General features: G+C 41.2%; 3 protein-coding genes and 1 pseudogene across 3 annotated transcripts; 2 read left to right on the forward strand and 2 right to left on the reverse strand.

Moving 5' to 3' along the window:
* Nucleotides 1-791: 791 nt before the first annotated feature.
* Nucleotides 792-4,580, reverse strand: LOC115575368 (zinc finger protein 774-like). Its single transcript, XM_030407392.1, has 2 exons — nt 4,196-4,580; nt 792-2,361 (listed from the first exon to the last, which is right to left on the reverse strand). Exons 1-2 carry the CDS (start codon nt 4,359-4,361, stop codon nt 1,436-1,438), a joined length of 1,092 nt encoding a protein of 363 aa, XP_030263252.1. The 5' UTR covers nt 4,362-4,580; the 3' UTR covers nt 792-1,435.
* A 1,118-nt stretch (nt 4,581-5,698) lies between these two features.
* LOC115575362 (zinc finger protein with KRAB and SCAN domains 8-like) lies at nt 5,699-8,506 on the reverse strand. The gene is made up of 2 exons (XM_030407384.1): nt 8,198-8,506; nt 5,699-7,209 (listed from the first exon to the last, which is right to left on the reverse strand). Exons 1-2 carry the CDS (start codon nt 8,379-8,381, stop codon nt 6,008-6,010), a joined length of 1,386 nt encoding a protein of 461 aa, XP_030263244.1. The 5' UTR covers nt 8,382-8,506; the 3' UTR covers nt 5,699-6,007.
* On the forward strand, nt 8,502-11,644 carry LOC115575385 (methionine-R-sulfoxide reductase B1-A-like). Its single transcript, XM_030407415.1, has 5 exons — nt 8,502-8,895; nt 9,449-9,616; nt 10,216-10,358; nt 10,537-10,651; nt 11,020-11,644. The coding sequence occupies exons 2-5, from the start codon at nt 9,562-9,564 to the stop codon at nt 11,037-11,039; spliced, it is 333 nt and encodes a 110-aa protein (XP_030263275.1). The 5' UTR covers nt 8,502-8,895; nt 9,449-9,561; the 3' UTR covers nt 11,040-11,644.
* A 458-nt stretch (nt 11,645-12,102) lies between these two features.
* On the forward strand, nt 12,103-13,859 carry LOC115575384 (methionine-R-sulfoxide reductase B1-A-like; annotated as a pseudogene).
* The last annotated feature ends 43 nt before the right edge of the window (nt 13,860-13,902 follow it).

Raw genomic sequence — 13,902 nt, forward strand, 5'->3', positions numbered from 1 at the left:
AAGAAATGTTTTCTTTTGGGGGAAACTTCGCCTGGAGGGGCAGGACCTAAATCCTAACGTCTTACTGTCCCATTATTACTGCTTATACATGTCAATGTCAAAATATATGTAATGACTTTTAATGACTGGTGGTTAGTTAAACCTTGGTCGGCTTTTCTGTCTGTGAGTTGGTTGTAAACAATATGCAAAACACACAAACAGACAGAAGGAATGGTCATTTTTTGCATTACATTTTTTGCCGGAACATCTCTGAGGCACCACAATGCATCATTTATAAATGGTATGTCATGACACATTTTACATTTACCAAAAAGACTGCAGCTCCTGCGTTTTGGTAATTGAACTCGGCCATATTGCAATTCTGACTGAGTTTCGATAAACTGCGCAGTTGTACTGGAAATCCTTAAATGCTTCGCTGAGAGGATGAATTCATAAATAATGGTGAACAACGTTGCAAATGCTGCAAACGCAGACATAAACAGTAATCATGAAAAGCAAAATAATTCTATTCTGATATATTTCACCAGATTATGACTCATTTCCCTCAGGCACCATTTCTGTCACATCACTGTAGAAACCAGACTTTTTATCTAACAATCTGTGCAAACTCTAGTACGTTTGGAAGTAGAGCTGTGCAACATGACGAAAATAAACCCCACATCCCGATTAAGGCGATTTCACAGACAGATAATGATGCCTATCAAAATAAAGCACACTTCCTGTCAAATTCAATGAATATCAAAAGTCTTTTACATTTTCAATTAGACTGTATACACGACAAAGGTGATTGCTCATATTTGATTTGTTTTCTGCTTTTATTTAGAAGCTTTGTGCAAAATTTCAATCAAGCATGTAACAAAAGCGAAGGTACTGATGTTCGGGTTGATATGCTCCTGTTCTGTGTCACATTCACTCATCTCCATGTTGGTTTGCGCTGCCTTTATGTACATTTCCCGCAGTAATGGAAAGAAATGCGTTGTCCAAAATGAGGAAAATATTGCCATAAAGGGTGTGAAGCAACAAAATGAACGATAAAGCAGTTAGCCATGTGATTAACCCCAGTTGGAGCAACAGAGAAAAAAACTCATTGAAAAGTCACTTTTGCGAGATTAAAGGGGTAATCCAACAGTTATTCATTATACCTTCATCAAGTTTGGGGCGGCTAAAAAGAGACTGAAGCAGCAGTGGCTGACACACACTGGCTTTTAGTTGATAGTTAGTGCTGCAAAAACATCAGATCCTACAATTCCCATAATGCAACATGATGGCATCAACAAGGTCACTTCTTGCAGAGTCACAGAGGATGTTACACAACCGTAATGTCTGAATTAGCTAGTCTGTGGAAAATTAAACGAGCAAATTGAGTGTTCATTGATGCATTTTTACATATGAAAAAGAAAAAGTATCTACATAGGTGTGTCCGTAGGTGTAGCCGTCACTCACTGCTCCCTGCCCTGTGCTCTTCCCTGTGTTGAACAAACCGTCGCCTCTGGCAAAAGACTTTGCCACAAATGTCACAGCCGTGGGGTTTCAGTCCGGAGAAACGCTCCATGTGTGCTTTGAGATGGCCTCGGGTGTAAAACAGCTGCCCACACTTCCCGCAGCTGTACGGCCTCTCACCTGAGTGGGTCCTCCTGTGCACAATCAGGTGCTCCTTTTGGATGAAGGACTTCCCACAGTCTTGGCATCTGAAGTCTTTGCTCCCCGTGTGCGTCTTTGAATGGATCTGCAGCGAGTTCAGGTTGGTAAACTCCTTGCCGCAAATATCGCACACGGGGGGTCTGCTGTGGGCCGTCTGCAAGCGACTCAGGAGCTCCATCGTGGACTCACTCGCCTGCTTGTGTGTTTTTATGTGCTTCATGAAGGCGTGGGTGTACCGGAAACTCTTGCCACAAACGGGACAAACCCGGCGGTCCGTTTGAATTTTGTCAGAAGCGTCTCCATCAGGCAAAACCTCCTCATCCTTCTGCTTGATGCTTTTCAGAAGCCTCCGTCTCTTCGTCTTCGCTCCTTTGCTCCGCCCCCACTCCTCACCGCTGCTGCTGCCGCTCTCAATCTGCACTTCGGAGCCGTCTGAATAAACTGTCTGCACTTCGCCAGGCGCCTGCGTTTCCGCTTGATCTCGCTCATTTTTCACGACTTCAGTAGAAGAAATAACGACCTCCTTTTCCTCCTGCTCCCCTTTTATCTTCACGTCGAGCAGCACGAATCGGCAGCTCCCATCGTTGCTCTGAGCGTCTGCGGCTGTGTCAGAGGACCTCAGGGCTGCGACCGTGCTCAGGTTTGACCCCTCCTGTGTCGCGGTCTCCTGCAGCGCTTCCTCTACGGTCACCCTGCTGTCGGTCAGTAGAGTTTGTGTAGCTGGAAAGGAGGAGGAAGCAAAAGTTACTCAGTTCTCCACTTTGAGGTTTGAGGTCAAACCACTGGTGATACGTAGCTTTGTGTGTACAGTTCAAGTCATGTCATGCCAAAAAATCACTGTTTACAACTTCTCACATATGCTGGTTGCTTAATTGTTGTATGACACTGATAAGCAGTGGGTGATTTGTTCATTTCTAACACGGCTGAATTCATTCACGTGACAAGTGTTTGGTTCTTTTTGTTTCAGAGCCATGGTCGGGTCTATAGATGATTATAACTTGAACAATCCTGAGTCACATGAAAGATCAATGAGTCAGAAAGACTGGACTAACTTACTAACGTTAACCTAAACAAACCCTCTGTCCTGGCTCCCGGCGTTGGCAGGTTAACGAAAGGGGATGGCCATTTTGGTCACAGCATTGACGCAACAACCTTTTGCACGAGACTGCATATCAGGGCTGTTACTTTTTTAAAAAATCAAGTTCGAACGAATTTGAATTATACCCCCCACGACATTAAGCTCCAGTTCAATCATGAGATCCCAAAACGATACCACTGGGCCGCATATGATTGCATATAAATCGTGCTATCTTGTCGGTGATGGCATTTTTACGAGCTGTTGGCAAAGGGCCTGCTGAAGCGGAATGTGCGGAGTAGCAGGCAGTCAGACGAGGTTGTACACTCACCTGCTAACTTACGAGGTTGTAAGCTAGGTGAGTCCGCAGATTTGTTGTCGTTGTAGAGCAAGACAGCTGCTTTGGACAAAATACTTCCATACACTACTTCTCAGATGTTTTGGTGTCGTGATTGTCCGCTCGGGACGGCTTTGCTCGCTAGTGTCCTCCATTTTCGTAGCAAACAACATAACATTACTGGCTGAATTGATGGGTCAAGGGTCAATAGGGCGTGCAATAGGTCAAGCTGATAGTGAAGTTTTAGCGCGCCCTCTGTTGGATCACAAGACGAACTACTTCAAACGGTCTGTTGCTCTTATTTGTTGCGTACATTTTGAATTCGAATAGGTCATTACATTCGAATAAGAACTTTTCCCCCCACTTTCGAACGAATATTCGAATTTCGAATAAAAAGTGACAGCCCTACTGCATATGCACATCTGTTGTGTTTTTGCATGTTTTTACACTGTGTGCTACTGTCCACATCAGTACCTATGAGTGGCCATGAGTTTATATTCCTCTGTTCTTAGTAAATATTTGTTAAAGGGATAGTTACGGCACGAGGTACAGAGACAGTGTACTGACAATTTCGTTACAATAAAGACTTTGAACCCATCGGCAAGCCTGAAATGCGGCAATTCATTGAATTCATTTTTATATCTGGGGGTTATTGTTTTATCCTGTTGCATGTAATTCAAATGAAGAAAATGATGTCATCGGTGTGTTTTTGCTGTTGTGCCGATTTAAATTAAAGGCTTTGTTTTGACTCATAACCCTCCATTTACATAAATGAAATGTGAAAATGTAGTCTGGAGCCCTGAGACCACACCACGAATCAAAATAGTTGTCAGATGAATCGATAATAAACACAATCTTTTGTTGAAGCTTTACTTTAGATCATGTAAATCTGAAGTACAAATAAACATAAATATTAATATATGGGACCCCTATCACTTTTATTTTTAATAATCTGAGCATGGCAGAATGACACATTGCACAGGAAGTCAGTCAACTAAAGGGATGGTGCTGTATACTCAAACCAGTTAGCATCCTAACAATACAATACTCTAAGTGTTTGCTTTTAGCCCATAGACCACCATTCATTTTCACGTATGGCCCCCGCAAAGGGAAGGTGTGTGCACCCCTGGACATGAGGATACCTGGTGTCTGCTGCAGAGAGTCGAGCTTCTCATTGTGGAGCTCTTCTTTCGGTGGGTGAAGCTGGGCTTCGGACAAAGCTAACGTTATGGTCCTCTCCACCTCCCCGAGGATCTCCTCCGCCGCTGCGCTCAGACGCTGCTGGATAAACGACCTCAGCTGGAGCATCGTGGGTGTCCTCAGCCTCAGTGGACGGATGATGGGTGGAGAACAAGGTGAACGACTGAACCCACAGCCAGGAGATAAACAGGAGCCACGCTGATGCCCTAATGTGGCGGCAAGCAGGCGTCATGTGACCACGGTTAGAAAAGATCGTATATTGAAGAAGAGGATTCACCCGGAGAGCAGAAACAGAGAGTGTTTTTTTTGTTAGTTTCTAGGTTTGTAAAATGTCAAAGCTGTAGCGTCACCAAGTTAATAACAACAAGTCCCATGAGTCTTAACCAAAGAAGCGCTTTACAGGACTTATGGGAAATGTAGTTGTTGAATGGCAGGGAAATAATCTGTTTTCTTTTTTATGCTATTTTTCTGAAATATGTAAATAATAATAATAAAAATAAATAAAAAATAAATCCGGATTTTCTTTTCTTTCACACTCATGAGTTGCCAAGCCATAACAGGAGTAATGAAAATCCACGTATACCAGAATATCTACACAAAGTTGCAACTTTTTGCTAGATACAGCCTTGAAACAATAGACTTATAGTACATCCACTTTAAATAAGGACATTTATGCTGAGTATTGGTGCGATTATTTTTACCTGGTGGCCACAGCCGGGTAAGATAAATACACCACAGTCGGGTGATGTGAAACTTTGTGGAAACGTGGTTTCTCGATAATAGGACGTCACAGTCTGATTCATATAAGCAGAAACCGAATCCTATATGGATTTATGAACATATTAAGACTGTGTTGGTTCTTTTGGTGAAAGAGGAATGGGGTCTGTGTGTTTACTTTCTGAATTGTGGTTTTAGATCAAATGTTTGCCTGATTCTGTGATTAAATGATTACTGCAACAGAGATTAAATAAATGATAGAATCACCAGTCATGTGACATTTAATCTGAAGGTGGAACAATGTCAGTATACATGGATGTAATCTGGTTTACTCTTAGCTACTGTAAAATGCACTTAAACGTAGATTTGTTATTCTTGCAAGGGTTTATGGTAACATTGCTCCTCATAACCATATTAAAGTGTCCTTGTGCCAGACACTGGAACAGAATTGTTGCAAATGTGTCTGTAAATGTCATTACAGCATTGTCACACATAATGTTGATAGTGAGCTGATAAAGAAAGCAATGTTTAAAATAACTAAACTCACACTGTTACTAATATTCCACATGGGACTTTCTTGTGGGAAACATTGGCTCATGAATCTCTTAACGTTGCTAATTTCAACAGTTAAATGTAATAAGTGAGATGTCCATGCCTTTTTTAATAATAGAACCTATAAATACAATGAAAGTATCACAACATTCAGTTTACAGAGAAAAGCACACAGCTTGTTTTCAGAAACTCTTTATTTAATCGTGCCAGCAGGACTTTGGTGCTTGCAAAAACATCAAACACTGATGCAGACACATGATGGGTGGTGTCTGCTCAGGCCTGTGAAAGCTGACCAATGAGAGCAGACTGGGCTTTTTCGGTAGGGGTCCCTTAAGGAGCGTCAGACAGAAGGTGAATAGAGGTGCTGCAGCAATGGACAGTATGAGAAAAATAACGTGTTTTTGAACATTAAAATATGTCAAAGTTTTCTAGTAGGTATCCAAAATAAAAGCATTAATCTAAAAATGACCACAGTTTGACAGTTTTCACTCTGCTGCCTCCTTTTCATGAGTTTGCAGGTGCACCTTAAGATTAGGTGCAAACCTGTATCTCATACCACAAATCTGGCAGGCGTACGGCCTCTCTCCTGTGTGTGTGGTCCTATGTCTCGTCATCTGTCCGCTCTGGCGAAAACTTTTACCGCAGATGTCACATAGGTACGGTTTTTCTCCTGAGTGGTATCTCATGTGCGTTTTGAGGTGGCTACTAGTGTTGAACATTTTGCCACATAGGCTACAATGATATGGTCTCTCCCCCGAATGACTCCTTTTATGAATCGTCAGGTTCTGGCTCTGGCTGAATGCTTTCCCGCAGACGTCACAGTGATATGGTTTCTCCCCAGAATGGGTCCTCACATGCACAATCAGGTGCTCCCTTCTGTAAAAGGTTTTGCCACATTCTTGACACATGAAGTCTTTTATGCCTGTGTGTATTCTTTCGTGCAGCCGGAGACACCGGTTGTTGGCAAAAGTCTTGCCGCAGATGTTGCAAAAATTTGTTTTGTTGTGGCGACTTTGCAAATGAACAATCAGCTCTTTCGTGGACTGGTATGTCATCCCACAAACATTGCAATCACTGTTGTTCTCGTGAGTTTTGATGTGCTTCATCAAAGAGCCGATATACTGGAAAGCCTTGCCACACAAATGACAAAAACTGCGTCCCTTTTCATTCGCAGCAGAACCTTTGTCCTTTGGCACTGCTGCTCGGCCCTTCTTATTATTAACCCTGCCACTTTGTCCTTGCAATATCTGTCCTATCTGTTTTATTGGTGTGGTCTGTTGTTCTTTGTTTATGACCTGCGCCTCATCGTCGTCCACGTCCTCACTCTGGGCTGCAGAGCAGTCCGAAGAAACTGGCTGCATTTCGTACGACGCTTCTGTCTCCGGCTGATCTTGCTCGCTTTTCACAATTTCAGGAGAAGGAAAAACTACTTCCTCTGTTTGACCGTCATCACCAAGTTCCTCCTTCTCTTCTTTTATCTGCGGCATCTCAAAGTGCGTCTGAACCAAGCAGTAGCTCCAGTTGTTATTGTCTGTATCTGTGCTGGTTTGAGAGGGTCCTGGGACCTCAGCGCTCAGGCTGAAGTTAGACTCCACTGGTGTTGAGGGTCCTGGTCTTTCCTGGGGCAGTGGAGCATCACATTCATCTCCATGTTCCACCCTGCTGCTGGTCAGTGAAGGCTCTTCAGCTATAAAAGAGACAGGAGCAAAAGTTACCCAGCTGAAATACACTGTATTATTGAATTACAATTATTGATGCATTCACGTGTTGGTCACTTTAAAGGTGCACTATGTAGTTTGGGGATTCTTTCCTGCCTAAATAAACTACAAATGTTCCTCCAGAAAGTGTTTAGGAGGATTAGGATTTTGAGTCAGTGGGTCAAATGATCTAGAAGCTATTGAATAGGATGTGTCAGAGGTGAAATTTGACAAAAGTGTCAAAAGTTCTACTGCCAAAAATGTTCCACCTGAAAGTGTTTATGAGCCTTTCAGGCCATTTGGAGTTGATTGGTACCTATTTATAGTGACATCTCTTTGTGGATTTGGGGTTCAGGTTAGAGGCAGAAAACTGACTTCAGTCAATGACTGAGGGTTAGACTTAAGATATCCATGATAAATAGAAAGTCCACCAAAATGTATGTAGTGTTCATGATTGAATAAACAAACTGACCCATAGAGGACGACACAACTTCATACTGTTTTACTTTGTTTATATTTGGCAGACCCTTCCACCCTTCTAGCGTGTTCTGGGGAGATTATCTTCCTCTGAGAACAGCTTGTTCATTCAGTTATAGAAAAAAATATGTCTGAGTTTTGATTATTACCTTATTAATATTGTAAATATTCAAATTCGAAATTAGAATTTCTTCTACAAAACTACACAGTGCCCATTTAATTTTGCAGCTGGTTTGAATAGGTTTATTATGCTGGGTAGCTTGTGACTATATAAAAAAATTACCTTATTATAGTAAATGTACTTCGTTACTTTCCACCCCTGCTAAAATATTTCTACTGTTTCTGCAGCAGAGTTCACGCAGAGGCTTGTGTGCGTGTGCGCATGCGTGGAGAGCAGGGCAGAAACATTCAGAGCCACACAACTGTTAGCTACTTCTTCTTCACCTAGCATTTTACTGCTAAATAGAACAGATTGAAATGCATTGAATCCGAGTCACACACCTGGTTTCTTTCGCAGAAGGTCCAGCTGATGTCGCAGACTTTCAACCTCCTCTTTGGAGCGACTAACTTCGACTTCGTACAGCGCTAACCTTATGGTTTTCTCCACCTCCCCGAGGATCTCCTCCGCTGCTGTGTACAGCCGCTGATGAACGAACGACCTCAGCTGAAACATTTTGGTGTCCATGTCTCGGGAGAGTCTTATCGCACCACAACATCCGCGACAGAAGACGGATAGCAAACGGCGAACTCAGCTAACCCAGCGCGACCCCGTCAACGCCGACAGAATGTCAGCGGCTGGCAGTTGCAACATCACTTCCGGTCTGGAGCGTTCACAATAAAAGCATCAATGCAGCCTAGAGCTGGAACAACAACAACAACATAATCTAAACTGAAACTAGTACCTTACTCTAATTCTCAATAATGTGCTTATAAATATTATTATATACTATTCTGGACATTTTTGGTTAAACTAAGTTTTGGTTTAAGTTAAACAATAGCAAAATACAGTTCTTGTCATGTTGTCTTGTTGTCATTTTGGATATGAAAGGGCATCAAATGGATGTGGATCATTTACTGAACAGAAGATATCGTGAGGAAGTGTCATTCAAACCAGAGCCTGAGTGATATATCAGTCAGTCAACGTTATCAACTGGTATTGGCCTATTAGAGATGTTACTTCATATGTGCAGATGTGAAAGGTTTGTCTGATTGTTTTGTTGTTTTTTTACAGAACATAATGCAGTGAAAGATGCTTGAGGTCATTTGTGATAATTCATTTCCCTTTGAAGTTTACTGTTTCAGTGTTTCAGAGCACTGATGTCAATTAGGACAGTCAAGATCACTGTTGAACTGTAAAGTCTTTGGCAACCACACTGAAAAAGGTTCATTGCTAAAAGAAATTATCGATCATCAGTCGATCAACATATCTATGAATTGAATTTTCTAAATCATTACATGAATTGTGATTCTAAAAACTTTTTAAAGCAATGAGCGTGGATTGTGGGATGGAATAACATTGGTTGGTAGACATGATAGTAAATTGAATTGCTGCATAATTAAAAGACGCATGAGGAAATTGATTTATGAATGAAATGTTATATTATAATGTATTGTACTTACCTTAAGTTTTAGTAATGTAAATAAATAATGAATAATCATTCAGTTGATAATAGCCATAAAGAATGTCTATCAATTATGACTGAAGACTGTGAAAGTCAGTTTACTTTAAAGTGCTCTGGTTTTATTTTGAAGGCCAGACAGTCGAACCGGAAGTGTTGTTCTGAGCAGCGGACTGTTTGTGTTGATCGATCGGACACCAAAGCTGCTGAAGCCGAAGTTAAACACACCGCCCTGAAAACTGAGAGATGTCGTTTTGTAGTTTCTTCGGTGGGGAGGTCTTCAAAAACCACTTTAAACCAGGTACGTTCATGACTTTATTTCCTCATACGTTATTTAAAACTTCTGCATAACGGGGGGCGCTGTTTAAAGACTGTTGACTTCTCGTTAACTAACAGTTAGTTAGCTAGCCATTGTTAGCTAACCATTCATTGTAGGGTTAAATAACTTTACAAACATCGTGTATATCGGACCATATTTTCCACGTCGTTCCCTGAGGGCTGATTTTGATAACAAAAACTGTTGGCACTGGTCACACGGTCAGATATTTCTACTGATGGGCTTAAATAATTAACAAACACTATTACCTAACCTAGAGAGGTTTTGTAACCCATGCTCAGGTTACACAATAACTCTTATCACAGAACTGCCTTTCTTAAAAAAATAAATAAATAAAAGTTAAACATCAACTTAACATGATGTATAAAAATTAGTAGTAAAATGTAGACAAATATTAAAAATCATCACAATAAGCACATGTAATGTTATGAAAAACTGATGTTTGATCACAACCTTAAATTATTAACATTTGCTAACACAGTACAACTAGCTGTTCCATTAAAATAGTGACTTCTTTATGTTGTACGCCATGCAGCCTTCATCTCTCTTCCATTACTCCTCAGGGATTTACGTGTGTTCCAAGTGTGACCACGAGCTGTTCTCCAGCCGGTCTAAGTATGAGCACTCGTCTCCCTGGCCGGCCTTCACAGAGACCATCCATGAGGACAGTGTGGCCAAACATAAGGAGAGATCCGGGGCATATAAGGTACAGTTCTAGGAAAAGACTTGCATATTCAGTATGAACAATTGAAAAACACTTAGTATAAGTTATGAGCTGTGTGTAAACTACTTTTAACCCTTTAAAGACGGCTGAAGGACTTAAATGCATTCTCTGTGTCTGGAAATGCTCAAAATCCTTATTCAGATGTTTCATGTTGTTCCAGGTACGATGTGGAAAATGTGGAAATGGACTTGGACATGAGTTTATCAATGATGGACCCGCCAAAGGCCTGTCTCGCTTCTGAATATTCAGTGACTCACTGAAGTTCGTCCCTAAAGGTATGACAGTCTGATTATATCACACCACTGCATATTTTGGCACTAGTTTTGCACATATTCAAATTTTACAACAGGTCTTCATAACATGTAGACCTAGACTGAAAGATCTGCAAGGCCAGTATATCAGAAGATATGAAGCTATTGCAGATGTGTGAAGGCGTATTTACATATTTACTGGCTAACAAGAAATTGCAGTAAATGCCAAAGATATGACCATATCTTAGTCACAAGTCTCACAAAAATAAACAGAGGTGTGTATTGAAAATATTGGTTTATGTTGTGAGTCAGTGACTATTGGTCCACATATTTCTATATATTTTATATATTACACAGCGCCACACCTCATCGTCACTCTCTCCTCTCCACAGATAAGGTTGATGGACAGTAAAGTGAGCCGTTAGAGAGAAGTGCTGCCAGACTTTCCTCTGTGCTGCTGAAGGTGCGGACGGTAGATGAAGAGCACTGGGATAAAGCCCAATCTGGGAGCACCAGGGCTCTGATGAACGATGGCCTCACTGTACAGCGAGAACGGAGGACTGTTCTCAACACGTTTATTATGCAATCAACGTCAGCATCTGCAGGATAGCATCACTGATTACACAATCACCACCGCTTAGTTTGATGTTTATTGAGAATATGTTTATTATTTATAATGTTTGAGATTGTCTAATGGGGAGAATCAACCTCTCATGATTCTATCTGCTATTTCCTACTGAGAGACTAAAAGTGTTTGTTCATTCACTTTCACAGTTTGGCCTGTAGTTCTTTCTGCTGTACCCAAACTGTCAAAGTAAAGAATCAAGTGTAGCAGTCTGTCCGAAGATTACGTTTGACACTTTGACATTTTATTCATCGACTGTGGCCTTTACCTGCAGTGTTTGTCGCGCTAGATACAGGAAATGTGTAGCAATGCATTCTATTTTCACACTTTTGACAGGCTTTATGTGAGTGGAACACACTAACTGATATGAAATAAATATATTTTAAATGAAAGTGCCACCGTGCTTTAATAATGAGTTGATGTCTATGTTCTTGTTTTAAATGTTGAAGTCACTCTTTCTTCTGATTGAGTAATTGTAGTTATTTATATATAAACTAATATCATAATAAAGAGGCTGTAATGAGACTTGTTCTGGACTGAACTGGATGAAGCCAGGCGACTCTAAAAACTAGTTCTGTCCCTTTACAAGGAAATGTAACATGAAACTTAGTTCCTGGTGAGGAGGTAAAACCACTTCCTGGTCATTCATTTTCTTAGCACAATATAATTATTTTAAAATCTTAATTATATCATATATTATGATACAAATTGATGGCAAATCTTATTTTATCATTTAAAAACACATTTATGGTTGACTGAACGATTGGCATTGACACTGCTGCTCCGTTATGTTAGTGCTGCCATCAAGTGGAATGAATGAGAGAATATTCTGTGAGTTGTTGACACTTGATCCGGCCATGCAGGTCTATTCCAGTCCAAGCTGTGTGGCTCTCTCTGTAAACAGCTAAAATTTCCTTTGGTTTGACAAAATTAAAATGGACGAAATGTCATATTGCTCCTTCTCTGGTGGAGAAGAGTATAAGAATCACTTCCAACCTGGTGAGTAGTGAAGTAGTGCTTAGTGAGGCGTGAAAGTGAAAGGTCATGGATCTCTGTTTATCCATTCATTGATACTTTTCCCCCTCTCAGGTATATATGTGTGTTCTGAATGTGGACACGAGTTATTTTCCAGCACGTCAAAGTTCGAGCACTCTACTCCTTGGCCGGCCTTCTCACAGACAATCCACGAGGACAGCGTGTCCAAACACCCTGAAGCGTGGGGACCCTTAAAGGTAGATCACGGTTTTCCAAGTTGCTAGATGACACAATTGGTTGACTTGCACTTAAATAAGTTGTTCGAAAGTGTCACACATGTAGTGACACTTTTTAATGACGTGATCCTTGAGCACAGATCTTTAATTTGAACCGTCTGTATTCAAATATATTAAAAAAGGTTTGTTGTGGGAAGTGTGGCAATGGACTGGGCCATGAGTTCTTGTATGATGGACCGAGAGAGGGGCTGTCACGCTTCTGAATATTCAGCAGCTCGCTGACGTTCATCCCTAAAGGTGAGTGGTTTCTATCTTTCACATGAACATACATTCATGCCATGTGTAGTCACAATGTTTAACCACACATGTTATTGTTACCCTGCACTACCTTTTACTGTTCAATTCATGCGTGGACCTTTGACCTCATGTTTTCTAAATGACTTAAGCACTGTGAGCGATGGCCTGATCTAAGCTTGAACTGTTTCAGTTACTTTTGATACCTCAGCTGACTTTCTGGAAACTGGGGGGGCACAAAAACAGTGTTTTCTCAGGACATTTAATCAGTTCTGTGTAGGTATTTGAGATACTTTCAAGGCCGTTTGACCGTCTGGACTTTGTTCATGAAACCTCCCTTATTGAATATGATCTCTGTGTACCATAAACTGTGACTTCCTCTGAGGCTGGGGATGAGTCTCTCCCAGAATTACCTGGTGTTCAGTTCTGACCTTTAGCTGTTTTTATAGATTGCAGCTTTATCATCCGACTTTAACCCAAGTTTTGTTTTTTTGCTTCAGAAAAGGCCGATGGACAGAAAAAGTGAGCTTTGAAAGAAGAGAAAGTTTACTGCTGCTGAAGGTGGGGACAGTGGATGAAGTGCTCCCGGACAAAATCCTATTGGATATCTGGGGCTCTGATGGACGTTGGCTTCACTGGGCAGCAAGACCAGACCGGTCTTACCCACTTTTTTTTTTTAAACCAGGAGCATAAAGCGAGGGGGTTTTCCAACTTTACGTGCCCAGGAACATACCTAGGGGCAAGCTGAAATCTCAAGGCACACCTTTATATCTGTGCTAAAAAGCCTCTGTAACACTTGTTATTAAGTCACTCTGTACATATTTATCTTTATCTGCTAATACCATAAAAGCAGCAACGCATGCATTTAAACCAGACAGGTCACAACGTCAAATGAGGATAACTGCCCTCAGTGCCCCGGACAAAAAAGCGAAACATTTCCCCTTTCTCCTCCTTCACACTGGCTTCAGAGCCACTGATGTGTTAAACTCTTAATACGTTATACATAGAATTTTCGTCTGTTTTGGAAAATGAATGAACTGATACAGGACATAAAAAAAAAAAAACATTCATTACTTGTCGTATGGTTTTATATTGCACTATGGTCCATGGCACGTCATCTAGGAACCACTGATACAGAGACACAC

This window comes from Sparus aurata, chromosome 23 (assembly GCF_900880675.1).
Source record: "Sparus aurata chromosome 23, fSpaAur1.1, whole genome shotgun sequence".
In the NCBI taxonomy this organism is placed as follows: domain Eukaryota; kingdom Metazoa; phylum Chordata; class Actinopteri; order Spariformes; family Sparidae; genus Sparus; species Sparus aurata.

Bases quoted from the DNA above. Each gene is read 5' to 3' on its own strand.
- LOC115575362 (XM_030407384.1), bottom strand. From the start codon at position 8,381: ATGGACACCAAAATGTTTCAGCTGAGGTCGTTCGTTCATCAGCGGCTG. The intron at 7,210-8,197 runs GTGTGTGACTCG...TCTCTTTTATAG, and splicing joins CCTTCTGCGAAAGAAACCAG to CTGAAGAGCCTTCACTGACC.
- LOC115575368 (XM_030407392.1), bottom strand. From the start codon at position 4,361: ATGCTCCAGCTGAGGTCGTTTATCCAGCAGCGTCTGAGCGCAGCGGCG. The intron at 2,362-4,195 runs GTATCCTCATGT...CCTCCTTTCCAG, and splicing joins CTCTCTGCAGCAGACACCAG to CTACACAAACTCTACTGACC.